This window comes from Panthera pardus, unplaced genomic scaffold (genome assembly GCF_024362965.1).
Source record: "Panthera pardus isolate Hobbes unplaced genomic scaffold, ASM2436296v1 HiC_scaffold_2, whole genome shotgun sequence".
In the NCBI taxonomy this organism is placed as follows: domain Eukaryota; kingdom Metazoa; phylum Chordata; class Mammalia; order Carnivora; family Felidae; genus Panthera; species Panthera pardus.
Genome location: NW_026526765.1, coordinates 126,066,935 through 126,094,005, shown reverse-complemented (window position 1 = coordinate 126,094,005; position 27,071 = coordinate 126,066,935). Strand labels below are relative to the sequence as shown.

The window sequence follows — 27,071 nt, the reverse complement described above, 5'->3', positions numbered from 1 at the left end:
TGGATGGTGCTAGTTTTCCTTTTCCGTTTTTAATTCCTTAGTGGGACTTGTTTTTCTTTATCTCCTGAAAGGGAGAATTTGAGGCTTAGGCTTGAAGGGAAAAGGGCACCCCAGGATTTTCAAATCCCAGGCAGGGTTGCCACCTGCCTCTGGTTGAAGGCAGATAGGGAAATTGAATAATGCATCTTCAAAGCGTTTATTAGCATTCTGATGAAGATAAGTGAGGGATCTGAAAGGAAATCTTCCAGAAGTGCTGGTAATTTGTCCCCTGGATAAATCAACTGCTCTTCTTACAAAGCACATCGGCTTTCTTAGTCGGAGTCCAGGCATAAAAAGGAGCCCCTTTGGACGCTTATGTGTTGCACCCCCAGTGGTTGACGAGGGATTCAGTACACATCTGCTGAATGATGTCGGTCATCAGCTGCAGGCTTTGAGGGGGCCATGGATGAGTATTTGGGGCACACTTCAGGTGTGCTCTCCAGAACAACGCACCATTACAAAGACAAGCACACAATATGCAGGGCACTTGAGGGGTTGCAGGGTTTTGGAGATCCATCTATGGCCCCTCGCAAGGACCCCAGGTGAACAGCTCCCAGACCGTAAACTTACAGTATGCATCAGGCACCTGTTTCCTTCTTGTTGGATGATGGTGCCAGGAAAGCCCAGGTGTGAAACCACATTTCAGGGCATCTTCTCGAGCCACTCATCTTGGCTGCCAGGGGCCCAACAAATGTGGGCTCCCCTACTCCATGCCCAGAAATTGGGAAAATCTGGCAAACCTGGGCCTGTATTCTTTATGGCAGCAGTGGGCCGGGCTGAGTGTCTGTGGCCCACTTTCGGTAGGGCTCAGCTGCCCTGTTTGTCATGGTCCACCCCACTGCCTCAGTGCTGGGACCAACCTCACTTTTATTTGGTTCTCCTGATCTGCTCTTTTCCTAGAGCAGCTGTTAAGTAAAATGTGTTTTATCTCTGAAGATGCACTCTATATCTTGAAACAGAAGCCCCCTCATACATATCCATGTATAAGAAACACCTGTGCGTACACACACACACACTTAGCCCTTCCAGGGTATCTGCAAGGTATCTGAATTTGTGACCCTGAGCGTCTTTCTTCTCACAGGGTTGCTGTGAGGGTTCAGTGGATGGATGCGGGAGAGCTTTCAGCACAGTGCTTGGTACACAGCAAATGCTCACTCATTACATCTGGCTAGTATTACTTGTAAGGCCAGTGGCCTCTCCCTGAATCCAAGGGCATCTTCTCCAACCTGCTCTGAATGGGAGTTGTTTGGGACTAGGACTCCCTCTGGTGGCCGCTCTCTGCACTCACACTCAGGTCCCTCCCGAAAGGTGTGGGGGTGCGGGGTCAGGCACCCCTTCTCCTCCCACACAGGGAAAGAGGGTGAGAGGTGGGTGGGAGGAAATGTTTCACTTCCCTCACCATTCTCTTTACCTCCTTCCTGACATTGGTCAAGTTGGGGTCAGTAGGTCTGGGGATAGGAGGAGGGCTAGGAGGTAGGCGTTCTGGCTGCATGATCTTAGGGGATTGGTCCCTTCCCTCTCCACACCTGCCCGGTTCTCCTCCCAGAGAAGTGCTGGCCCATGGGCTTCCAAGGCCACCTCCAGACAGGCCACAGGATGGCAGGAGGGCGGCACATTGACGGAGGCTCCACAGGCTATTATGAGGTAATTTTATTTCTTTCCATTTTAGGTAAAAATAGTAAATACAAGATAATAAAGGTAAAAATACATCATTTGGATTTTGTTGTTGTTCTCTAAACAGTGCTACCTACAGTACAATTTTTGATTTAGGATTTTTAATTTTTTTTTTTTTATAAACAAATAGAACTATTTTGCTATTAGGCTATCTGTGTTCTCATCTGGCACTTAAGAATAGATCACAGGTCACCTCCCGGTTCTGTTTGGATGTGATTAGGTGGTGGAGAGGGAGTGAGAAAGGGTGCATGGGATGAGGTGGTTTGTCTTCCTGGGACACAGACAGAGATGTGGTCCGTGTGCGGTGGGAGGGCATGTGTGTGCATCCAAGAAGGCCTCTTCCTGCGCTGGCCACAGGGACATGCGTCACTGTGACTGGACCAAAGGTCTCACACGTGTCAGGGAGCGTTTCCTCCCCCTCCTCCTGTGCTGGCCTTTCTTACCCAACAGCCTAGATTCACAACAGTTCTGGGTCAAGTCAGGCTACTATACTGCACATGTCAGCGACTCTGCTCAGGACAGAGCCAATGGGTCCCCTTAGTGTCCTAGAGGAGTGGGCCCAGGACCCTTCCCCGCCAGGGCTGGTGGCTAGGAAATCCATCCTGGCCTGGGAATGCTGGTAGAAGTCACAGATGCCGATGCAGGCTGCTAAATGTCTTTGCCCTTGTTTACCCGCAGGTGGTCTTTGTTTAAATTCTTTCCAAATTTCTCACTGAGCTGTTGGATCAGGTCTGCCAGCTCACCGGTAGCTTGAGATTTCTCTTCCAGAAGCTCGTAGCGCAGGCTGGAGATATCTTGCTTGATTTCCTTCAGTTCACCTGCAAGGACAGATGAGATTTTGGTCAGCATGAGCAGGCTGAAGGGGCGCCTTCCACATCAGTTTGGGGCATGCATCTTTCCAGTGTAATTTCAGGTTGCCCACTAAGGGCAGAGGTGAGGGCATGGGGGTTGTGTTTGGATCTAAGTAACACCCAGCTCCTACCACTGAAGGACACGTCCGTCCATTTAAAACCTTCTTCTTCCCATTCCTGGTCAAGGTCTTTGTTAAGGGTTTCAGGTAGACAGAGGAGTCAAGGTCAGGTTGTGAATTCCTATTCTGGCACCTATTTCACATCATGATTGTTAGAATGTTGGTCTTGGAGCCATTAAAGGCAGATTTCAAGACTCTGAGCAACACCCTCCTTCACTGGGACAGTCGTTTCCACGATGTTCCATATTTTCTTCTGTCTTTATCTGCAGAGAGGAGAAATTCCCCAACGTGAAGGGAATGGCTCAGCACAGTGCATGTGGCCGTGGAGCCGGGCAGGGACAGGGTCCCCCCGCACCATGCAGGCGGTACCACCCAGCAGAGGCCTCCTCCTCCTTCCATTGCAAGGGACCACCAGGTGGGAACTTGCACTCATTTCCACAGTGAACCACGTGGGCCGAAACCCCCCTGGGCTTGGGCTGTGGAACTCTTGTAGTTAGGAGGGCTCAAATGTTCTTTTCTGATATTCCTATCTCTTTTCTCCTCACGTGTTGCATACGGACAAGGCAAAGATCTTAAAGGTACAGTTTGGCCACTTTTGACAAATGCATACGTCCCCTAGTTCCTTTATGTTGGGTGCTTTACTGGAGCCCCAGCTGCACGGTACAATCCCAGTGGCCTGACGTTTGGCAGCCCCAACCTGTATAATCAGTTACATTCCTGTCAATCACAGCTGGCTGCCAGGCTGGCCGTTTTACGTTTCAGACCCATACGTAGGGGTGGCTGGATAGGCTCCTGCTCAGCCCCTAGGCAGTGTCAGCCCAGGAATGAGTTCAGCCACTGTTGATCTTCAGGCTGCATGCTGGATGGCCTCAGGATGAAGCAGAGGGTTACTTCATGACCAGGCTCTTTGGGTAGCCCCCGTGGCCCAAGGGAGGGCGAGACTTCATGCCTTTGTTCATGGAAGAGGCTGCTTCTAGGGAGCAGGTCTGTCCTGTGTGTCTCATGAAGATTAATTACCTGGTTTAAGGTAGTTTGCTTTTCATTTAAGAGTAACTGCATTAAATGGACTGGAAAATAACCCAAACAGTGAATATGATGTAGTCTGCAAACTTCAGTGTGCATCAGAATGACCTGGTGCTTTTATCAAAATGCAACCCCCCCCGCCCTGCAAGTGCCCCCCCTTTCCCCTCCCCCCCCCCCCCCCCCCCAGAGATGCCCATGCATTAGGCCTGGGTGGGTTCTGGGATCTGCAATGTTAACAAGTGATTCTGAGTTGGGGGATACTTTGAGCTCTCAGATTCTGAGAGCCTGGAAGTGAGACAGGGTAGTGGCAGGTTCTGAAAGTGGAGGGGAGGCCGCTAGCAGCTCTCTGTATGTGCACTCACAGAACGAGGAATTCTGGGCCATTTTGGAACTCATGGGACTCGAGGTGGGAGGCAGAATTATTACCAACCCCCTCCCCCCACAAAAGGTGGCCAGGTCCTAATCCCTGGTGTCCGGACTGTGTGTGATAACTTTATATGGCAAAAGGGAGCCGGGGTCACAAGTGTAATTAAGGTTACTCATCACCCAACTTTACATAGGGAGATTATTTTGGATTATCCAGTCTAATTGTGAGTCTTTAAAAGTGGAAGGGGAAGACAGAAGAGAGGGTTAAAGAGGCAGGATGACAGAAGCGGAAGGAACATGGCAGCTGGAGAAGGGGCTCAGTGCCCGTGGGGCTGGTTCTGAGATGAGGCGGCTGTATGCAGTCGGGCATGGCCTCAGCCAGCAGCAGCCAGGGAACAGAGACCTCAGCCCCACGGCTGCCTGGAAACTCCTTCTGCCCACACCCGAACCAGCAAGGCCTCGCTAGGGCATCCAGACAAGCACAAAGCCCTACAGATGACACCTTGACTTTAGCCTGGTGAGGCCACGTCCCACTGACAGCCTGTAGGAAACCAATCCATTCGCTTACCTTCATTGACTTCGTCGTTTTCTCTATCCACCTGGGCCTTCAGGACGTATCTTTTAATGAGCCGTTTCATGATTTTCTGAAATGTGAACACAAGGAAAGGGTCACACAAGCCTGGCCAAGGACAGAAGCAGCCTGCCTGGTGTATTTGTGGCTCCTCTTTTCTGCAGAGCGCCTGGTCCGTGGCCGGGAGTCCTCCGGCACCTGGTGTCTCTCTTCTGAGGGTGCCTTGCCTGTTGGTGGAACCCAGGCTTGACTCTGTTTAACCTCTCCCCATAGCATGATCCTGTCCCTGGGGTGTAAGAACAGGACACTTAGTGGTGGCAGGCCAAGCCAAGGAGAGAGAGAGAGAGACGGAGAGGGAGAATGGGAGGGGGAGGGGGAGGGAGCGCCATCTAAAATGCATAGGTGCTGCTTGAGGGTCCTAAGCCCAACCCTACCCTCATCTTCTTTGTGACCTTAGCCAGTCATGTCCTCTCCTCAGGGCTTAGAGTCAGGACCAGGTTGGACAAGTCCACTGCACCTTGGAAAATTCCTACCAGAGGCAGAAACAGACACAGCCGGGCCTCGGGAGGTTTTGCCAAAACACCACTTCCTGAGATGCCACATGCCTGACGCTGGGCCGCCGGTCACGCTGGGGGAGACGGTTTGCGCCCTCAGCTGTCATGCATTATGCAGATATTGGTTCTTTAAGCAAATGAGGAGATATGAGTAAACACTCAAGAGACACCCAGAATAGAGCCAAGTGTGAGAAAGACTCCAGGAGGTGAACTTTGGATTTTGCCAGCTAGTCGTTGGAGGCTTCCTGGGAGATCGCAGGATTTAGAAATACTCTGGTAGCTGACACTTCTGAATCTTGCACGAACTGAGCAGCTGGCAGAGATGGAGGGAGTCCCTGTTCCTGGCTCATCTGTGCCTGTGACTAGCTCACCTGCTCAGACCTGAGGACTCAGGGGAGAGAGGCAGTGTTTTTCTAGATGGAAGGGACCTGAATTCTGTCCCTAGCTGTGCTGTGTGTCATCAGGCAGGTTGCTAAGTTCTCTCCCTGAGACACCTGTAGGCCAGTGTTGCCTGTCCTCAGCCGTCGGGCTGGTGGTCCACTTGACTCTGCGGTTTGAGTAGTGACCTTATTTCTTGCCGAACAGAGAATGAGCAAGTTGCCTTCATGCTGCCCTCTGTCAGAGAGCCCTGGGTCTTGCCATGCTAGTGGTCAGGCTGCTAGGCTAGATTTCTCCTTGACATTCTCCTAGTCAGTAAGGCAGGTTGCCCAAGTTATTAAGAATATCTATGCCTTTTCTGGGACTCAGTAAGGTTCTTTTCACTTGGAATCGTAAAGCCAAAACAAAACCATCTTTATCCCGAGCCGGTCCTCGTGGGAAAAAGCACAAAACCCCAAAAAGCAGATACCCAAGTGTGTAAAATTCATACTGAATACAGAATTCAGAAGTTTTCTGCAAATTTTCAGGCTGAGGCAGGGCCAGGGGATCTAGTTAAAGTTTGTTTCTATTTTAAGGAAAACCTCAAGAATTAAGGGTTCTTTGGTTTCTGGATTCATCAATTGAAGAAGTTTTATACGTAAGAGGGAAAAAGCGTTAAGCCCGAGACTGGAGGTGGAGAGTCTCTTTCTCATGATGTGCTGAGTGGAGTCTTTTCACGGCCATGGCAGTGATGACCGTCTTCCTGGCTTAGGGTGCACGCTGTGTTTTAGTACAGCACAACTCAACCCATTAGCTGAAAAGATTCCATGGTATGTTTATTATTAATACACAACGTGCCCCTCCAACTCCATTTGCTTTCAGTAGGTGAGACACTGCTCACAAGCCCCTTCACTGTGGAGTGGCCCTCTGGGAGGAGGGGAGAAGGAAGGGGTAAAAAAGAAACAAAGAAACAGACGTAGTGAGTATCTCCTACAGACCAGGAGTCCCCTTAGCCTCCTTGACAAAATGGCCCTGCTGAATCCTCCCAGAAACCCAGTGGGATCGGAGAGATTGTCTCCATTCATAGATGAGGACACCAAGGCTTGTGGAGCCAGGGGACTTCTCCTGGGTCATACAGCCCAGAAGTGAGATTCAACCAAAATGGAAACCAAAGCTGGGCCTTCTTCTACCCTTCAGGAAAAGGTTACGTGCATGATGCTTTGGGGGATGAGATGCAGGAAACTGGCTCCCACTGGTCGGTGGGGGTTTGGGCTGCTTTGAGGTACCCATTTGATCTTTAAAACAACAGTGTTCTAGGCAGGAGGAAGCCTCAGCTAGATTTTGGAGGACTGATGGCTTCGTTCAGTTGTTACCCCTTGGGATATTTGAATGAAAAATATTGCTGCCCTTGGGGAAGAAGGTCATCGGTATGTCATTGTCATGAATGCTCATGGCCCACTGTTGATCGCTGGCCTGCATAATGACCTAAGGTTTGCACATCTGTGGCTCCAAGGGGAGAGAAGCAAATGCTTGTTATTAAGCCTCTCACCACGCATCAGGATTACAGAGGCTTAATATGGAAGCAGAATCTCTTGAACATTGCAGACAGGCAGGGACCCTTTAACCTTCTTCCCACCCCCACTGCACACTCAGGAGTGACAGGTACCCAAAAGGAGAACAGTATGACCTGCTGAGCAACTGCTTAGACCCTGTGTCCTGATAAGCACCTGGTTTCCCCTTTGGGGTGTACCTGTTGGACAGCCTGGGGTATGCAGGAATGACATGCCAGGCTTATCCCCAGAAACGCCAAAGTGGTTAGAAGGTGCCCATCTATGTAACGTGGATGCTACAGAGGAGATCTGTTTTCAGGGAAGGTGGACACTAAAAGTCTCCCCTCCTTCACTGTGTAGGGGGAAAAAGAATGTTCCTTTGCTGTGGGTTTTGAGATGTCTCCTTGCTCTCTTTCACAGAGTTCTTTCACTTCAAGAAGATAATAAACTTTGCCCAAGTTAATGAATCCCGGTCAGTGATGACTCTGCCCACCTTGCCCTCCTGCCCTTAGCAAGTGCTGGGGATGAGTATATGTAGTGCCATGACACTTGAGGGGATGCGAAGGAGATGGACAGTAGGTCAGAAGGGTTATGACACTGAGACCCACATCCAGGGAAGGAGCCACACAATTCTCCACCCCCCTCCCCCACATTCCTGGGGCCCAAATGGCCTCTCCATGCTGCTGGTGCTGGGGAAACAGAAAGCCTTTCTGCAGAAGAGACATGTCTCTGCACAGCACGGCCAGGGCAGTTAAAGATGTAAACGAAGGGCACATATACGGTACGTCGAAGATGGTACATGAAGCAGAATCCAGAAGGAAGTAGTGGTGCCACTCAGGAAAAGAGAAATCGAGGGACACTTGGAAGAGAGGGGCAAAATGGATCCTAGGACATGTCAGTTATTAAAGTGGGATCTAGAAAAGGATCCAGAATATGGAAAAGAGGAGTCCCCACTGGTTTGGGGAAGGGCTTGCATCACAAACCCTGGGGTTTGCTTGACTTACAGACTATGCCTGGATTCTGTGGTTCATTTGGGATGCGGCTTGTTTGCTTTGCCCGTGATGGAAATGTACCTCTCAGAGTGTGAGAGTCTGTGTCTGCACACGCCCCAGCAAACAGACACCCTGGATGGTGTTATGGGTCACAGAGTCACTTTGACAGGAGGCACACTCTGACCCCCTTGCCGGTATCTTGGTTTTGTGTCACTGTTTAGTTCCATAGGAGCCCAGATGGGAGAAAAACCAAAACGAAACATTGCAAAAGCAAGGGACTAGTCTAGCAATCAGAAGCCTGGATGCCTAAGTTAAAGCACAGCGAGCCTCTGCCTTCCCTACAACAGAGAAACCCCCAGAAGTTGAAGGATTGACACGCTTAACGGAAACACCTCAAGGACTAAGTTTGAACACTCAAGCGGATCTGCTGAAGAGACACAAAGGCAATGGTTTAAAAACCCCACGTGTATGAACGACGGGGCTTTTGTCTTATTGGGAATGCTAGAGAATGACTCTGAACCATGACCGTGTAAGACACGGACAGCACACGTCCTCAGTGAGGTGCCTGCTCTGGGTGCGGCTGGGACGGTAAGAAAGAGGAAGTGTACTTGGGCTCCTTCTGATCTCTTCACCTTTGGCAGTTGCTTTGGGAAGAAAGCAGTGCAACTTGGAAGTCTACCAACGGGCCCAAGAACACAAAAGAGGCTTTGTCAGACCCTTGCCCCAATCTTTCATGCGAGAACCTCCTCCTCTACCTTGCCTCCTCCCCTTCACCCCTCCACAGATGGCTGCTGGCAGGCAGGACAGGTTCTCAGCAAGGCCTGGGCACCTAGGAAGCGTGATGTAGTAACGGAGGGGTGCCATTGTGAGTCACATAGTTCACCCAGCTGTGAACCTTTACCACTGAGCCTTAGTTGTCTCATCTGATAAATGGGTTTAGAGATACTGCCTCTCTCACCAGCATATGGTGAGATCACACCCAGGCTAGTGTCTGGCCTCTGCCCCTCCTTCATGCCGTCTCTTGCTTCACTCCTCCTGTCTGAGCAGATGATGGCTCAGGAAGGTGACCCGACTGCACCTTGCAGGGCTGAGCAAAGGGTGCATGTGCAAATACAAAGTGCTCTCTGTTTCCCTTTACTTGCCTCCCAGCCCCGTCCCTCTGATGCTCACTGGCCCTGGTTTTCCTTTCTTCTTTTCTGTGAAAACTGTTTGAATAAGTAGCCCCGGGCTTTTCTTGGTGGATTCACAAAATACAGGATGAGCAAGCTGTCCAAGGTCATCAGTAGCCCAAAGCTGAATACCACCAATCTCTGTAATCCCGAGCAGGAAGCTCTTGGGGACATTGAAAGCAGCAGGGACTCAACCAGTGATGAGGGAAGACGGGAACGAGATCTCTCTGAGGCTGCTTTTGAAAACAGTCTTGCTCATAAAGGATTCATTCTGGGTATAGGACGTTTCACCAGGTAATCAGTCTTCCTTTATCTCTGCAGCTGATTCTGCCCGAAACCCGTCAGAGATTTGACCCTAACCCATTAGGGTTTTCTATCTCTTTTGGGGCACAGATAATCTATACTTTTCTCTGAGAAGCTGGGAAATAAAAATCCTTCCACTGACCAAAGGGTTGGTCCTGTAAAATAACTCAAAGAAGATCAAACTGGTCAGGCCCAATTTTGTACACGATTAAATACAAGATTTGCCCATTTCCAGTTTTTAGCCCGTGTCATCTCATAAAACTGTAAGTACTTTGAAGGATGAACCATTTCTTAATTGTGCCCTTAAATCCTCCTACCTGCACAGCTGGCTCTGAAATATGGGTGGAGATACAATTAGAGATCTGTGGCTGGAAGATGCTATGTCGAAGTCTAATTGCTCCCTCTGGGATGGTGGGCCAGGGACATAGCTCTTCGGCCCCGGGAATACTCAGGACAGCTTCAAATTTACCTCTGATCAGAACTGATCAGCATGGATAAAACTGCTGATCTCTGAGAAGGGGAAGACAGGAAAAGAATGGCCTGTACTTTTATAATCAATAACCTGTAGTTAGCATTTATCACTGGCTCATGGGCTGATTCAAACAGATACAGAGATGTGGCGTTAATTTCCAAAAGCGGTGCAAAGGGTTGCAAGCATACAAAGTCTTCTAAGGTTTATGTATGAGAACAGACTTGGGCAGGCTGGTGGTCTTAGGTCAGGTGGCCCCTGTGTCCACCTGGTTGCTTAAGACAGATGGCCGGGAGTCACGCGGGATACCCCCCATCCCTGCAGATACGCTTCAGGTCCCATTGCCTATATGTCCGGAACATAGACTGAATCTGTCTACTTTCCTCCATCACCCTACTCACAGCCAGTCCAAGCCCCCCTCCCTTGCACCTGGATGACTGGCCCCTGCCTGCTGAGCTCCAGCTGCTCTGGACTTGCCAAGCTTCTCTCCTCTGGCTTTTTTTTTTTTTTAAGTTTATTTTTGTTTATTTCAAGAGAGAGAGAGCAAGTGGGAGAGGGGCAGAAAGAGGAGGAGAGAGAGAATTCCAGGCTCTGTGCTGCAAGCACAGAGCCCAATGCAGGGCTCGAACCCATGAATCGTGAGATCACGAACTGAGCTGAAAGCAAGCATTGGACGCTTAACCGTCTGAGCCACCCAGGCACCCGCGTCTCCCCCTCTGGCTTTTGCTGATGCCTTTCCTGTGCTTGGGAGGCCCCACATGCCTGCCTCCTTAACTATGAGGTCTTAGCTAAGTGTCCTGTCCTTGAAGATGCCTCCTCTGATAACTACACCAAAGCAGGGGCTCCCTTTTTTTCCCCTCTGTTTTCGCACCAGATTGTTTTCTTCTTTCTACTTTTATCAAATTGAAGTTACATATTTACTTGTGTGTTTGCTTGTTCATTGTGTCTATCCCTCACTGGGCTGGAAGTGCCGCTATGATAGGAGCCTTGTCCTCGTCCCCAGTGAGTAGCGCAGTGCCTCTCATGGAGCTGCCACTCAAATGCATATTTGCTGAATGAAGGGAGAAATGAAGCTGTGTTCTGGGGCGCTGACAGCCATGTCGCTAAATCCATGTCTGGATGGAGTCCACTTCTCCCCGTACCTGGGAGAGGTGTGGTTACCTGGTATCTGGTGGGCTTGCTGAAACTGTTATTTGCTGTTAGGTTTTCAGAATTCCTTGTGCCAGCCTGGTAGCGAGTCTTCTGGGGGGGGGGGGGGAGAAAGAACAAATACATAATAAATAATACATACACACATATGTTCAAATAACACATATGACACCCATATATGAGGCTGTGTCTAAAAAGAAGCTGATATGCCCACTGCTACTAGGTTGCCTAGAACACTGTTCTTGGGACTTGAGTTCTGTAGGATGACAACAGCTTAAGGAATATAGTTTGGTCAACTTGGGAAGCACTGAGTTAAAGCCGCAGGGGGTGTCTTTGCTCAGGGATTTCTCAGAGATTTTAATATGCTCATAAACATTGAGAGTCTCCAGGAGGGGGAGATAATGGCAGGGAAGCTTTCTTCCAGGGATCATTCTCTTCCCATTTCTGGGAAGAGCTGTTGCTCCCTGGGACCCTCTAAGGCGCTCCCTCTGTGGGAGGCACGGCTCAGCAAGGCAGCTTGCTCAGCCCCTGCGGGGCACATCTGCAGGGCACTGTGGGGAGAAGGGCAGCTGCCACGGGCATTCTCTGTGCTGCTGTGCCAGCCTGTTCTGAACAGCGCGGGCCCCTCTCTGACTTCCCTCATCTCAGGGGCACATGCGCCGATCAAGCACACACACCTTCCGCCTCCCCCTCCTGCGACCTTCTCTTGCCCCATAAACCCCGCGCTACCTACCCTGAATTTGGAATTCAGCATGCCCATTTCAAGGTCATTTTCACAGCTTTTGGCCTTAGATTTGCAGAGTTTTATGAGGCACATCTTGATTCTCATTATGAGATAATAAAATGATTTAGGACTTGGCACAAGATTGAAAGGAGCAGGTAGAGTTCTTCCTTCATCAAAGTAAGACAGCCAGAGCTTTGCCCTGGCAAATTTCCACTCCACATCTGCGTCCTCCTGTGGGACGAGGGAAACGACACAACATCAAAGGGCACGATTTCACATCAGAGTTCAGTGTGATGAGTGGGGATGCAGTCTACGCATTATGACAGCAGATTCCTTTCTTCCTTTCCTTCTTCCCTTTCTTTCTCTTTCTCTCTTCTTTCTTTCTCTCTCTCTTTTATTCCTTTTCTTCTTCCCTTCCTTTCCTTTCTGTTTCTCTCTTTCAAGTTTATTTATTTTGAGACAGAGGGAGAGAATCTGTCTCTTATGACATTATGACAGCAGATTCCTTTCTTCTTTCCTTCTTCCCTTCTCTTTCTCTCTTCTTTCTCTCTCTCTCTCTCTCTCTCTCTCTCTCTCTCTCTCTATTCCTTTTCTTCTTCCCTTCATTTCCTTTCTGTTTCTCTCTTTCAAGTTCATTTATTTTGAGACAGAGGGAGAGAATCCCAAGCAGGCTCCCCACTGTCAGCACAGAGCCCAATGTGGGGCTTGATCTCATGAACTGGTGACGGCAGATTTCTAAACAGGACTCTGACTGATATATCTGTGGATGTTCTCTTTCTTTACAAAGATGCAAGATGGGGCATTTGCTCTTGCTAAAACCATGTGAAATTAGTTATTCCTAACAATCTCTGCCTAACTCCTCAGGACTTAGTGCTGAAAACCTCAGCCTCTTCATACCTCCTTGACTCTCCACTGGGAATTTTCACAAACATTCTCCAACTTGCCACTAACCAGAGAACTTTTCTCACTGCCAATTAATCTCATTATCCATTAACATTTAGAGCTCTGCTGGATTCACAGTCCACCACAGCATCAAGGTGTTAATATTTTGGAGCATTGCTGCCCAGTGGAAATATAATACTGAGCCATGAAGGTGAACCACCTAATTAAATTTAAATTTTCTAGTAGGCACATTATAAAAAGTAAAATGGAACAGGTGAAATTAATTTCAGCAATACATTTTATTTGATCCAGCAGATCCAAAATGTAACCCCTTCAGCAGGTAATCATTATAAAAATTCTTACTGAGGTAGTGCACATTTTTATTTCATATTGAGTCTTTGCAATCATTGTATATTTTGTACTTATAGCACATGTCAGTTTGGACCAGCCACATTTCAAGTACTCAGCAGACACAGGTGGTGAACAGCTCCCATGTTGTATTGTACCGCTGTGTACTTATTAGAAACCATATGGCTTACCGGTCAAAGTGCTGCCACAGAGGATGTTGAGAGATTCTGCATATGTAATTCAAGAGAAACAGACCTGACTGGAGTTAGCAGGAGGCAGTCCGGCCGTGCTGTCTGGTGGTGGCGATAGTTTTGACCCCCAGATCGATTCTGACTTGGTGTCAATCCCGGAATGCTGAGTAGGCCCTCCAAGAGGTAGCAGGTGTTTTTATTTATTTATTTATTTTTTTATTGTATTTTATAGGCAGGCTCTTTGGGCCTCTGTCCTAGTGGGGCAGTCTGAGAGTAGGAAAGAGGCATGGAATTTGGAGTCACATGGACCTGGGCCCACAAGCCCATACTAGCTGCAGGACCTCAGCAAGAGCTCCGTCAGTAGAGGGAGATAATGCCGCCTCCCTCACGTAGCCCTGAGATTGACATCGAGTATGTGCTCCGTGAGGGGTGGGTTCCTCTTCGCACAGACGCTCGCTATGCTTCTCAGGACGGTGAGCCTACCAGGGGCCCACATGAGGCTGCCAGGAGGTACCGCATGCTTAAGGCTATCACCTGCAGGCTTGGCCGTTTTGTTTGCTTTGGCTGAGAACCCATCAGCAGCTGGCCTGGTCTATGGGACACATCATATTGGAGTCTTTTAGACTGGAAGTTTCGTGAGGCCAGGGCTTGCTCCCGGCCTCTGCTATATGACAGAGAGATGTGACAGGGACATCTGACTTGAGAGGAAGGTTGGTATAGCGGCGACAGCAAAGGGTCTGGAGCCTGCCTGGGTTCCAGCCCTGCCTCTGTTCCTCCCTAGCTCTGCAGCCATGGTGGCATGGCTGCTCTGGGCCTCCGTTTCCTCATCTGTAAAATGGGGATAAAAATGCTTACCTCATAGGTCATTGTGAGAGTTACTTCAGGTCACACATGAGGACCGCTTAGTGTCCGATATTAGCACGCCCTCAGGAAGTATTATTTTTATTCCCATAGCTTAACACAGTGCCTAGTGTTCAGCCTTGAGTCGTTCAGCAGACATGTGTCGAGTACCTGCTATGTGGCCAGCATAGACTAGGTATGCACTAGGGTTGACAGTCCTTCCGTGCCGTCGTGGATTACGTGCTCTGGCCCATGACATGATTATGTTGAACTACTCATCCCCTGGTCTTTCCCCTGGAGTTGTGCTAACGGCTCAACTGCAAGGGATGCTGCATGTAGGGCTCCAGAACCGGCCCCGGGGTCGGGGAGGCTGCCTGATGGCTGGTATTGGAGCTGGGCTCCAGGGGGTGAATAGTTCTCTACCAAGTCGGGTGTGCGTTGGGTGGGGGTGGAGAAGAGTGGGAGTTAATGAGTAGAGAAGGCATGAGGAGTGTAAACAGCTTTTCTGAGAAAGCTGCCAGGAAAGAGCAGGAGAGAAAGAGCTGGAAAGCAGGATGGAGGGAGGATTTTTTTGGTTACTTTTTTAAATTTTATGATCCAGAGTCTCATTTAAATGCTGACAGGAAGGGCGAAGATATGCGTGGAGCAGGGATGAGTGCATTGGTGGCCCCTGAGGAGGCAAGAGAGAGGGCAGGGAGCCAGGGCACGCAGGCGGGGCAGCTCGGATGGAGAAGGCCTCTCTCTCAGCCACGGGAGGGCAGGTGGGGGCATGGCAGGTGTAGAGGCAGGCGGGTCAGCGGATTTGGAGAGTAGGTGTTTGAGATCTGTTGACCGAGTAAATAAGCGTTCTTGTGGAAGGATTCACAAATTTATACCTCATCAAAGTTCAGCGTGACCATGAACACTGGGCAGCGTCTAGTGGCCTCGTTCTATTTCTCAGGGTCCTTGTCCACGCACCACTGGCAGGCTGGGAGGGCACAAGCGCTCTCCCCTGAGGAGAAGCGCAGAGCCCCGAGGGGAGGTGTGGGCTGCAGTGAACCGTGACGCAATGCGGTGCTGGGGTAACTGGACGTGACAAGCCCACGTGACATCATGGCTCTGCCCACCCCGCCCCCAACTAGTGGGCATCTCTCCACACTGAGCCACAGTGATTTACGTGCCACATTCGTTTGGACCAAAGCATGGCGTGCTTGTTAGGATGGAGTACAATGCCCAGGGTGAGTGGTACAGAGGTCTGCACGTTCTCTAGGTGCCATGTGGTTTCTCTTACATATGGAGAAACTGAGGCCCAGAAGGGTGAGGGTGGGGGCTGGTTAGCAACAGCTCATCCACGTAAGAGACCAAATATGTACACCATTAAAAAAAGATGTTTGTCCAGGGATACAGTGCTGCATTTTCCTGTGGGTGGCAGCGGGGGGAGTGGGGAAGAGACTAGGCTTCATGCTGGCTCACCTCTTCCTCTTACCTCTTCCTTCTTCTCCTTGCACAGCCTGCCCTCCTGTAGGCCCAAAATACCACATTGTTTCACCCTTCCCTCCTTGGCATATGTTCCTACTGTTCAGAATACTCTGTTTTGGACTGTGTGTGTGTGTGTGTGGGGGGGTGTTATGAGCCAAATGCGTCTGCTAAAATTCATATGTTGAAGCCCTAACCCCAGTGCCTTAGAATGTGCCTCGATTTGGAGACAGGGCTTTTACGGAGGTGAGTAAGGTTCAATGACATTGCTAGGGCGGGTCCTGATCTAACATGACTGGTGTCTTACCAGGGATGCTTACACAGACAGGAACGGCCCTTTGAGAACACCAGGAGCAGGCAGCCCTCTGCAAGCTGAGGAGAGAGGCCTTGGAAAAAACCAACTCTGCCAACATCTTGCTCTTGGACTTTGAACCTCTAGAACTGTGAAGAAATCGTTTCTGTGTTTCACCCCCTCAGTCTGTGGTATTTTGTTATGGCAGCCTAGCAAATGAATGCATGGAGGTCTTTAATTATTTTCTTTGTGGAGAAATACACTAATACTTGTCTTATACAAGGCTTGAGTACACAGGTATATACCAGGCAGATGTGACAGTCCCCTTCCAATGTCGCTCCTTTTCTTCCTTTCCCCAGAGGATGCCCTGGGTCAAGAGTGTGCTACTTTTTCTCTACCTTTCTCTGCTCTTTCTTTCTCTCTTTCTTTTTTTTTTTTTTAATGTTTATTTTTGAGAGAGAGACAGAGGGAGCAGAGGAGGGGCAGAGATGCCCTCTCTTTATATGTGTTCGTATTGTTATGTAGATAAGATTTTCCTACCTGTATTTTTCTACAACTTGCGCTTTTTCCCGCTTAACAATATCATAGAGATTTTGTCTTGTCAGCACAAACAAGTTTTTCTCCTTGTATATACAGTGTTCTGAAGTCTATACTGTATCAGAGGTTATTGAAACGCTCTGATGTTGATGGGCTATCTCCACGTTTTCCCTCCAGTGAACATCTATTAAAGTCGTATTTCTGCGTGGATCTATTCCTCGAACTGGAATTGTTGAGTCAATTCAAAAGAGGTTAGTGTGTTTCATTAATTTTTAGCTTATTTATTTTATGTTATAGTAAGTAAAACAATAATAAGATTTCTGCCCCCCAGCTACCGTCTCTCAGCAGGCATCCCCCGCTATGCTTGGTCTGGGTACTTTTACAGGCTTCTTTTTCAAATGCTTACCCAATTACAAATGAGCACGGATGCCCTTTTCTTCCTTTCTCACACAGCGAAAGCGCACTACAAACATTGTCCTGCAACTTGATTTTTTTTTTTTACTTAGTGCTATAATTTGCAGGTCTTTCCCCATCCATCTATACAGGGAGAGCATTTTCGTTCTTTCTACAAGCCACACAGCATCTTGCTGTTCAGATGCATCATAATCCACTTCACTAGATTCCTGTTAATGCTCATTTGTTTGTTTTTAACTTCTTGCTCTTCCCCAAAAGGCAGCAATCACTAGCTTACGGTGTGTGCCTTTTAGATTTTGATAAACTGCCTCCTCTGATACATTCTCTGCACTCCCTTAGCTATCTGGAAAAACTGTATTAGTCCTCGAATGGCCTTCACGCATCATCTCTGGAAGCTTCTCTGCTGCCGATCTCGTGCACCCGGTAAGACTTCTCTGGGTGTGCGGGGCCCAGGACACTGCACTTTGTTGACTGACGTATCTGGTTTTCTCAAAGGACAGAGTTCTTAGAGGGCAGGGACTGTCTTAGTTGTCTGTGTGTCACCAGTACCTAAGCACAGGCATTTCATACAGTAGGCATTTAATAAATAATACGTGAGAGGCAGAGGGAGTGTTGGCTAAAAGATACAGTCATTCCAGTTTGCCATGGGCCTCCTGCATGCTGTCCTGAGGGGACACGTGAAAGAGGGAAGCTTCAAGACCCTGATTCTTCCCGCCCTTGTTGGGCCACTTTATGTGTGGTGGCCACCCTGCCACGTGGCAGGTTAATCGAAAGAGATCCTTGGAGCCCCGTGGGAAGAATGCTGGTCATTTGCTGTTCCGGCTTCACATGTAATAACTCACGGGCTTCTAATATCATTACCCTCACTGTGGCAAACAGCCACGCAAATTAAACCAAAGGGTAGAGAACAGTTTCACTTAGCCGGTCTTACCTCAATTTCCTGATACGAGTTGTTGATCATGGCTATTAGCATATTGAGCAGCACGACCACCATGGTGACGTTATAAACGCCGTAAAGAACGTAGCCGATGTTCTCGATGAATTTGTGGTCGTATTTCAGCACCACCGAGATGACTTCAGACAAGCCAAAGATGGACCAAAATAAGGTTTTAAAACTTTCTTCAACCCTGTAATGAAAGACAGTCTCTTCAGGCAGTTCTGCATCTGCTAACACTCTTTGCACAAAAGTTCCCGTCACCCAGACTTTGGTGGTTATCCCGGAGTGGGGCTGGGCTGGCTGGTGGAGACAGGTCTTCTGAAATAATAGCAGGTTCAGATTTCTAAGAAGACTTTGACAAAAATATTATAAAGGGCAGTCTCTTTCTTTTCCATTCAGTCCATCTCTTGGGACTCTGGGCTATGGTATTGTTTTAATCTTGCAAGTAATTAAACATTTTTTTAAAGTTATTTAAAAAATTTTTTTTAACATTTATTTATTATTGAGAGACAGAGACAGACAGAGCATGAGCAGGGGAGGGGCAGAGAGAGGGGGAGACACAGAATCCGAAGCAGGCTCCAGGCTCTGAGCTGTCAGCACAGAGCCCGACACGGGGCTGGAACTCACAAACCATGAGATCATGACCTGAGCTGAAGTTGGATGCCTTACTGACTGAGTCACCCAGGGGCCCCTAATTAAACATTTAAATATTTAAAATTAATTTTTAAAAATTAAAAAATTAAACATTTAAAATTCAACACCAGGGCACATGTTTGTTCTTATACTCTATCAGCCTCAGAAAGCACATTCTTCCTAAAATCTCCTCTTGAGTGTCTCTTCTCAGACCTCCCAGCCCCACGTGAAGGGGGGAAAGGATGGTGTCCACTGTTAGAGGCAGCATCATCGGTTCCTGGCACTGGTCACAGAGCAGCTCACTTAAGCCTCGTGATCATCTTACTACCTCCATTTACATATGGAAGCACGGGCACTCAGAACCTTACCCTTTCTCAGTGGCGACCTACCGGAAGGTGGGGAGCAGACCCACACACATCTGAAGTCTCCAAAAGCATGTACTTCTAACTACCACGCTTTCCCACCCCCTGGCTCTGGATAGTGAGGCCAGCCACATAGCTCACATCCTCTCAACTGGAGTTGAGTTACGAGAATAGGGAGTTTGGTGTGTCCATATTATTCACATTTACCAGGCAACTGTCTAAGCCTCACCCTACAGCTCACTCAGGGTTGACATTCCATGTGTTTGGAGGGCACTGCGGGGAAGATCTGGCTTTTAGGACACTGTTCTTTGACTCTTTAGAGACTATGAACTTATGAGAATACCCTAGCGTTTACAGTCAGATCCAAGCATGTTTTACGGTCTATACTTCGTGGCTAGGTCCCCGCGTGAGGTTTACAACGTAGAATCCAATGAGAAAGCTGGGTTTGGGTTGGGTGGTCTAGAACACACCCGTGCATCTGGTAACATCCGAAGGGTTATAGGTAGTTCTTCTGATGTGCATCTAGTTTTGAGGTACATGATGAGAAAGCACTTTCTTTTTTCTCTTTAACATATCAGGTTTTCAACACTCACCCACAGTGGCCAGGATTAGCTAGATCTCAAAAAAATATCAGCGTTTCTTAAGGACTGGTATTTATTTGACAAGATGTACAAAAATACTAGTGTTTGTCCCTTGGGCTAAAAATCCAGTTCTGACTCGCATGAATTTTCAGCTCTCCCGTGTGTGAGTACGTGTGGGCGTACGTGTATGTGTGCGTCTAGCCAGCTGTTTGACTCATTCCCTATGCATCCCCGAGTCTGAAAACTGAAAATTGAAGTGGGTTTTTGTTGTCATCACTTGTTTCTGGCTTCTTTGAAAACTGTGAGGTTGGAATATTTAATTCATTTTACTTTTAATAGGAAGGAATTTAGTGAGGGGTTTGGAAGTAATGACTGGGTATCAGGCCATTCTTTTAGAGCCCCAGCTCCTGATGCTATTATGAGAAAGATGTTATTCTTCCTGTGAGATAAAGCATCCATTTTGTGTGGAAAAGATGGCACTCAGTGTGTGGGCATGATTCCATGCAGGTATTGCCTTCGATTAAGAGGTAAGCTTTTGGCTATCACCCTAGTGGAAGGAAACAGTGGCAGAGAACCCGTGGATGAGCCCCAAATCCCAAACTGGAAGGAGACGGCAGAATGTGATCTCTCTGACAGTTGTTCCCTTCCTAATCGGATCAGCAGAAAACCGGAGGGCACACTATCTCAGCAAGGGACTGGGCAGGCAGGCATTGGTCCAGGATTTGTGCACTTACCATGAACGTCCTACGAAACGGATAACATATGCAACTGGGAGATGCTTTACAGAAATTCATCTTCCATTGCTTACCTCGGAAAACCCCGCAAACCTTTGGCTGACACAAATGAAGCAGGCAATTATAGAACATTCAGGGAAAGTCTTCTGAATTTTGATTAGGGAAACTGGCCTAGATTCAGCATGTATTTTTTTTTTTCTCATTTGCTTCTTGCTATGAATTTTGCCACTAAGCTCTGATTTATCCTTGATGCCTTCGCTTAGGCATTCTATGTAACAGAATAATCTGAAGGAGGCAGAGCTAGCCCGCTAAGTGGTATGTGTTCTAGTAAAAGAATATTTACAGATCCCTAAATCCAATTCGTGGCTCAGCTCCTCCTCCATCAGATTCTACTCCTGCTCCCTTGGACTGCTGATCCTTTTGGTTATCTGGCTTCCAGACAATCTTCATACCTGTTTCATTTCTATATTTTAAAGATTAGTCTCTGCATCGGAATTTGGTTATGACCCCAGCATGAAAGTGACCCCCTCCAGCGCATTAACATATGCACCTGACTGGGCAGGAAGGGGTCTTAGCCAAAGTATACGTTTTTAACAACCTCTCATAAACTCTTTAGGGAGTGTCCCTAGCCCTGTGTCCCCCTATTATGGGGAAAAATGGGTTGTCATAGCAAAGACCTCCTTTTAGGAAAAGCTGGGTCCATCAGCATGAATAATCCAAAATGGCTAGATTCATCGTTGGTATCTGTTGGGTCTTTCTTGTGTACTTACCCTTCTTGACATGAACTGGATTAACTGAATAGATTAATTTTGTTTCTCAGGAGGGACCTTAGGGGCTGAATTATGTGCAATTAGCTAAACGGTAGTCAGTACAGTATTTTACCCATAGCTCAAGCCATATAAGTAAATTCTGAATGCATTCGACGAGGTCAATGTTAAAAAATGACAAAATAAAAAAAAAGAATAAAATACTGTTTTTTATATAATCTTGGGCTGGGAGACATTTCAGAAGATAGGGAAAGATGGAGAGATTTGACCCTGTAAAACTTTACATGTATACAACAAAGGCATAATAACGAACAATGAAATGCAAAAGACTAAGTGAGAAAAGAAATTTTATCTGCAATACACTGACAGACACTGGATGTCTTTCTTATATAAAGAGATCTTATAAATCAACAGGAAAATGGCAGACATCCTAGCAGGAAGCAAAAGGGGGGGAAAGAAACTTCTATGAAAACTTGATGCTTTTTATGGTAAGTAGAGCTTCACAGTTAACTTGAAATGCTATGCTAGTGGCATCTTCTGGTTTAACATGTGGCAGGAAATAAATGAAACGTGTCCTCATTGCCCCGAGTGGGAAAAGGCTGTGTTACTTTGACCTTGGAAACCTACCATAATATATTCTCAGAAGGCTGGCCTTGGAAAGGAGCCAGTAGTATATTACAAGTGTCAAGAGCGTGGGCACCGAAGCTGGCCTCAGTGTTTCATGAGGTTGTGATGCTCTCTGAGTTATGTATTAATTATTAGCCACAATTTTCAGGAGCTAGGGGACCCAGGGCATGGGGCAGAAGGCCAGTCACTGTGGAGGTTGGGGGCTGTCTTTCAGGAAGATAGGGTCTTGGAACTGGCTTAGCTGATAATCGCCGTGAAGCCACTTGTCTCACACAAAGCCCCTAGTGTCAACCAGCTGGTCTCAAGGCTAAATGTGAGGTTCCTTACTCCCAGAGATAGTGGTCATCGGTTCCACATCCTCTTCCAAACCACTCTGCCTGTCTACCGAGTTTGTCACAGATTCCTTCAACTGTGTCCATCACAAGAAGCTTCACAGACATAGCTGGAGGGGTAGTAAGTAAGAGCAGAGGTGCGTGGCTGGGTTCAAATCCCAGCTCCACCAGGTACTGGCTGTGTGAGTCCGGGCATGTTACAAAACCTCTCTGGGTCTCACTTTGCTCATCTATGAAAGGGCATAGAGGTGCTCTATTACTAAGTTGCCATGAAGATTGACCGAACGTCCTTATGTAACATACATAATGAAAGTCCAAAAGATGGTAGCTGTTATTTTTGTTCATTTATTTGCCAGATATCCACTGAACTCTGTGTGCCAGGCAGTGTACCCCAGACCTTGCTTCTGTCCTTGTGGAGGTCCCAGTCTAAAGCAACCCCAGCTAGGTGACAGAATGCTGCAAGGCTGTAAAAGGCACGTGTGCTCTGCTGGCCTGGCCTTACCCGGCATCACACAAACCCCTACAGTGCTGCCACACAGGGCTGAATGCAGCTAATAATTCAGGTGCTTATTGACCTCACTGAAAAAGCCCATCTTCCTTCCTACCTGCAAAGATCATCACAAACCCTTGATTTCATGCAAATCCTCTTTCTGACTTCTCCAGCCCAGGCTGTCTTGTGGCATTTGACTCTTGGCTTGTATTGGAAGGGACTGAAAAGTTGAGTCAATAGGCCAGCCTAGCATAAGAAGTGCTCCTAATGAAGGAACAGAGGAAAAGTGCCTGTGAGTGATGTTGAATAGGCTGTGATTCACCCCTGCTCCCACTGTGCGGGGGTGTGTGTCGGGGAAAGGCTGGGACTGATTTGTCAGGCAGAAGGCCGGGGCATGGTAATCAGTTCTCTCCCAGGTCTGTCTCGCCTGGATAATGGGGCTTTAATAACATGTTGCCCGAAGAGGCGGTTGTGTATGGGTTTCAGAGAACAAACTGATCAACAAGGCGAGGGTTTGGGGAGATTGTTAGGAAAATTGCCGCTTCTTCAGAATGTCATGATGCCCTCCCCACGGGCGGTGGAACTCTGCCCAGCACCCCCCCCCCCATTCCCCCAAACAGTTCAGTTCAGTTATCTACCCAAAGCTGCACATAGCAGGCTAAAATTAAGCAGGAGACTAGCTCCCGAAAGGCTGCTTCTCAAGTTGGGAAGACAATAGCGGGTCCTGTGCTAGAGATCTGCTGAGGTAGAGATGATGCTTGCCTGCCATCCCGGCTGGGAGGATGGATGACAGAGCTTGGAGTATACAGAGACCCTGCATGAGCACTGGGTTTCTCTAATGCCCGGTTGTGGGGACCCAGGGCTGCCGGGTCAGGCTCAAAGGTGAGCGGAGAGAGGCAGATACCCAAGGAAGTCTGAACCTTGCCCCTCATGTTCTGCAAGGTTGTGTCCCTGAATTACCTCTTGGTTTATCCCGGGTCCTAAATGAGAAGTTTGATTTAGAGTGTCCAGAAGTAGACGAGGCTGGCCCCAGAATCAGTGCCAGGGAACGGGGGTCCACAAACCCTGTGCAGCCCGGACTTACTCATACTGGGGGCCTGGTTGCTCCTTGAGGGCAGAGCTGTGTCTTCTTCACCCTTGGATCTCCAGACCCTAGTACAGAATGTGGCTCACTGACCCCACTCTCAGGACAAGTAGGGCTCTGGGGAGGTAGTCAGAAGCAGTTTCTAAGTCAGGCAAACCTGACTTTGAATGTGAGCTTCTGGCCAAATAACAGCCTTTCCGGGCCTCTGTTTTTCTAGCTGTAAAATGGGAAAACTCTACAGTTTCTCCTTCATAGGGCTGTTATGAGGATTAGATGAATTAATTCAAATGCTTTGTGAAGCGCATTAAAATACTGCCTGGCAGGTAACAAATATGCGATGAATGTTACTGATCTTGTTATTACGTGTTTTTTCTTCCTTTCTTTACTGCATTAGGCTCCAGCATCAGGCTGAGAATCTCGCACAGCCTACAATCAACTGTCCGCATAATCCTTTGAAAATAGCAGTGGGAACCTGCCCCTCCCCTTTAGTGGTTTTCCCTCAAAGGATCCATTCAGTCACTGAGGATGCCTCAAGGCCCCTCATAGTCTGACTCCCTGCGGATTCCCTGACTGCGGCCAGAGTGTTCCCTCAGCCTGGAAGGCCCTTCCCCCTTCTATATGAGTGGCCACTGGCCGCCCCTCATTCTCCTCAGGCATCAGGCTGTAAACTTGATTGTCAGGGGCTCAGACAGGGCCTGATGCCCTTGTTGAAGGAGGCCTCCCTAGCTTACTCTTGCATTCAGTGTTTTTATTTCTTTTGTAGCCTTCCGCATTTACTCTATAATGATCTTCTTTGTCTCTGTTTTAGTTTTTAATTTTTTTTTTTTTTGGCCTCTTGTCCTTTTCCCATTCATGGAGGAGTGTGACCTCCATGAGGGCAGGGCCTACGGATTTGCACACTGCTCTGTCACGGGTGCCGAGACATGGGCTCCCCCCTCCCCCCCGCCCGGCTCATAGGAGGGACTCAGTAAACACTTGTTGTCAATAAATGATTGAATGCTGGGAAACCGAGGCACGAGGTGACTTGGTCTTAGCTGTCTGGCTTCAGACCCACCCAAGGAATAGCGCTTCTGATAATACCTCTAGAGCCAACCATGGACAGCTGTTTCCTGTCACTCTGTTGCTTTGGGGAAGGGCAATTTGATCATTCTTATTGCCACCCTAGGATCGAGTGTTAGTGAATAGAAAGGTAGGGCTCTCTCCACATTAATGTGGCGATGGTCAGTTTGAGAACAAGATGGGAGATGTGGAGCAGGGCCTGGAAATATGCTATGAAGCTGCCATGGAAGAGAGCACATCTTCTGTCTATCCTCAAGCTTTTCTTTCACTCATGAACTTGTGGGCTCCCAGCCTGTTCCGGAAGCTTAAAGGTACCAACCAGGCTTTTAAAATGTCATGTCATGAATAAGCAGGAAGAGCGGGCTAAATGAACATCATATGAGAGTACAGTACTGCCATAATGGGTGCACTCATGCTTCTGAACTGGTCGGGGAAAAGATCTATGTTTTTATCACTTCCTGGAGAATTATGCAAAGATGAGAACTTATATTAGACTCAAACTATTTTTTTGAAACATAATGATCATTTCCAGATGCCCGGCCTCTCTGAGCCTGACCTGGACCCCATTCAGTGACCCCTGCTGCCTGCTTTGCCAAGTTTCAGAAACTTCCTACTATTTTTCCCCCATGACAGAGGCCATAATAAGCCCCCTTATTCCCCCAAACCCTTACGCCTAGCTTGAATTTCAAAGATGAAAGGTGAGATTATAGCTTTCAGAATATAGTAAACTATGACATAACACTTCTGTATAAGAGATGCCCAGATTTCACCACTGACCCGGAATCCTGGGAGAATGTGTCCCCTCTAAAGCCCAGCTGGCCGGTTCCGTTCCTGGTTCCCACCTACAGACACATTCATCGGACTGTGCCAGAAGAGTGTGCATGGCAGCAGGCCACAGTCCGGCGATGCCACAACGTGGGCTTTCCCTGGTTTCTCTTACCTAGCGCTTGGTTATAGCGAGTGTTACTAGTGGGCAACAGCATCCAGCCTCTGCTGCCCCAGCAGGACTTCCTCTGCAGCCAGATCCTTCCTGACCCTATGACCCTTTGCTGTCAGGAGGCCCCCCCCCCCGGGGCTCATCACTGCTTTTTAGACATCTCGGGGCTTGTATGGCTCATCTGTTTCCCTTTCTTTTCTCTTCCTCGGGCCAGGGAAATCTCAGGCTCTTCTCTTCTGTTTACAAAGAACAATATGGCATTTTTAGCTGAAGAGCCTACTTTGCTCCTTCGGCAAGTCTCTGCTTGGCCCCTGGCACTGTGAGCATGGGGCCTTCCTTCTCAAGGCCCTACACTTCCTCCAACCCCTTAGGACACAGACTTCCAGGCATCTGCCTGGATCTGAGTGTTTGCCTTCGGCTCTGCTGGCTATGGTTCCTGGGGACGGTGGAAGCCCCCATCTCTCCCCTGAGCCACCAGCGCTCTTGCCTTTCTCTCCATCCTATGCTCCTCCAGATGGCCTCCCCCAGGTCCTTCTAGGCCTTCCAACTGTCAAAACCCAAGGAACATCCTCCTTCCCTCAGAATCCCCATGTTCAGTCAGTCATCACATCTCCACTCCTGCCTCCCCAGGGTCCCTTTCCATCTCCTTTCTCCATCTCCCAGGCACTGCCCAGGTCAGGGTCCTGTCCTCTCTCCCAGCAGCTCCCTGCTGCAGCCACCTAATGGACCTAGTTCAGCGCTGGGAGCTGCCCTTCTTTTAAGGTCCTTTCTCTCAGAACATCTCATTTTGTAAACATGCCCTCATTCCTGTGACCTGTCTTCCCAGCCAGTCTGCAAGTTCCTTGAGGGGAGGGGCTGTGGGTATTTTCACTCATGATAAAATCCCGATCTTGGGGTTCCCATCTCACCCCTTCCAAAGCACCCTTCAAACAAGTGCCCCAGCCTTTCCGGACTCGTAAAGTCCTTCACGACCTGGATGCTCCTGGATTATTTTATGTAATCTCTCATTTCCCCAAACTCCTGCTTATTGGAAGTCCTCCAAAAATTCTCTGCTCCTTTACTTTGAATTACTTCCTAGTCATCCTCCAAGATCCTTCAAGGCCACCCCCTCCATAAACATTTCCCTGACCCTGCTGGGCACAGTTCAGTGCTTCCTCCTCATCGTGCTGCCCAAGTACCCTTTGATGTGGTGAAATAATGATGCTATTTTTTTTTTTGAATTCCCCACTTGTTTATGAATTCCTCAGGGACAGGAGGACAGTCTTTTTTTTTTTTTAATGTTTGTCTAGAGAGTGTGAGCAGGGGAGGGGCAGAGAGAGAGAGATGGTGAGAGAGAGGATCCCAAGCAGGCTATGTGCCACCCGTGCAGAGCCCAATGCAGGGCTTGATCCCACACCGTGAGATCATGACCTGAGCTGAAATCAAGAGATATTTAGAAATAAGGTATGTAGAGCTCTCAGGTTCTCAACAATAGGTACATCTGAATCCAGTAGGATCTTCTGTAGAGTTTAGTGCCACAGGAAAGTCACCCAACTTTTACAGAGACTCACCCTTGACTTTGGAGCTGTGGTGTGGGGGTGGGGATCCCACTCTTGGAAATTTCAGGTCAAGGATAGGAGTCAGGCAGATCTGAGTTCAGGTCCTTTTCTTGGCTCTGGA

The 27,071-nt window shown here is 48.4% G+C and overlaps 1 protein-coding gene across 1 annotated transcript in view; it reads right to left on the bottom strand.

The window, feature by feature from the left end:
* Window positions 1-1,798: 1,798 nt before the first annotated feature.
* The window catches only part of TRPC7 (transient receptor potential cation channel subfamily C member 7), a 140,038-nt gene continuing 114,765 nt past the window's right edge, over window positions 1,799-27,071 (bottom strand). The window contains exons 8-12 of the mRNA XM_019421931.2: window positions 17,801-17,996; window positions 11,920-12,141; window positions 11,199-11,279; window positions 4,641-4,716; window positions 1,799-2,531 (exon numbers count right to left, since the gene is read on the bottom strand). Of these exons, the coding sequence (XP_019277476.1) occupies window positions 2,362-2,531; window positions 4,641-4,716; window positions 11,199-11,279; window positions 11,920-12,141; window positions 17,801-17,996 (745 nt within the window). The 3' untranslated portion in view covers window positions 1,799-2,361. The remainder of the gene's footprint in view (window positions 2,532-4,640; window positions 4,717-11,198; window positions 11,280-11,919; window positions 12,142-17,800; window positions 17,997-27,071) is intronic.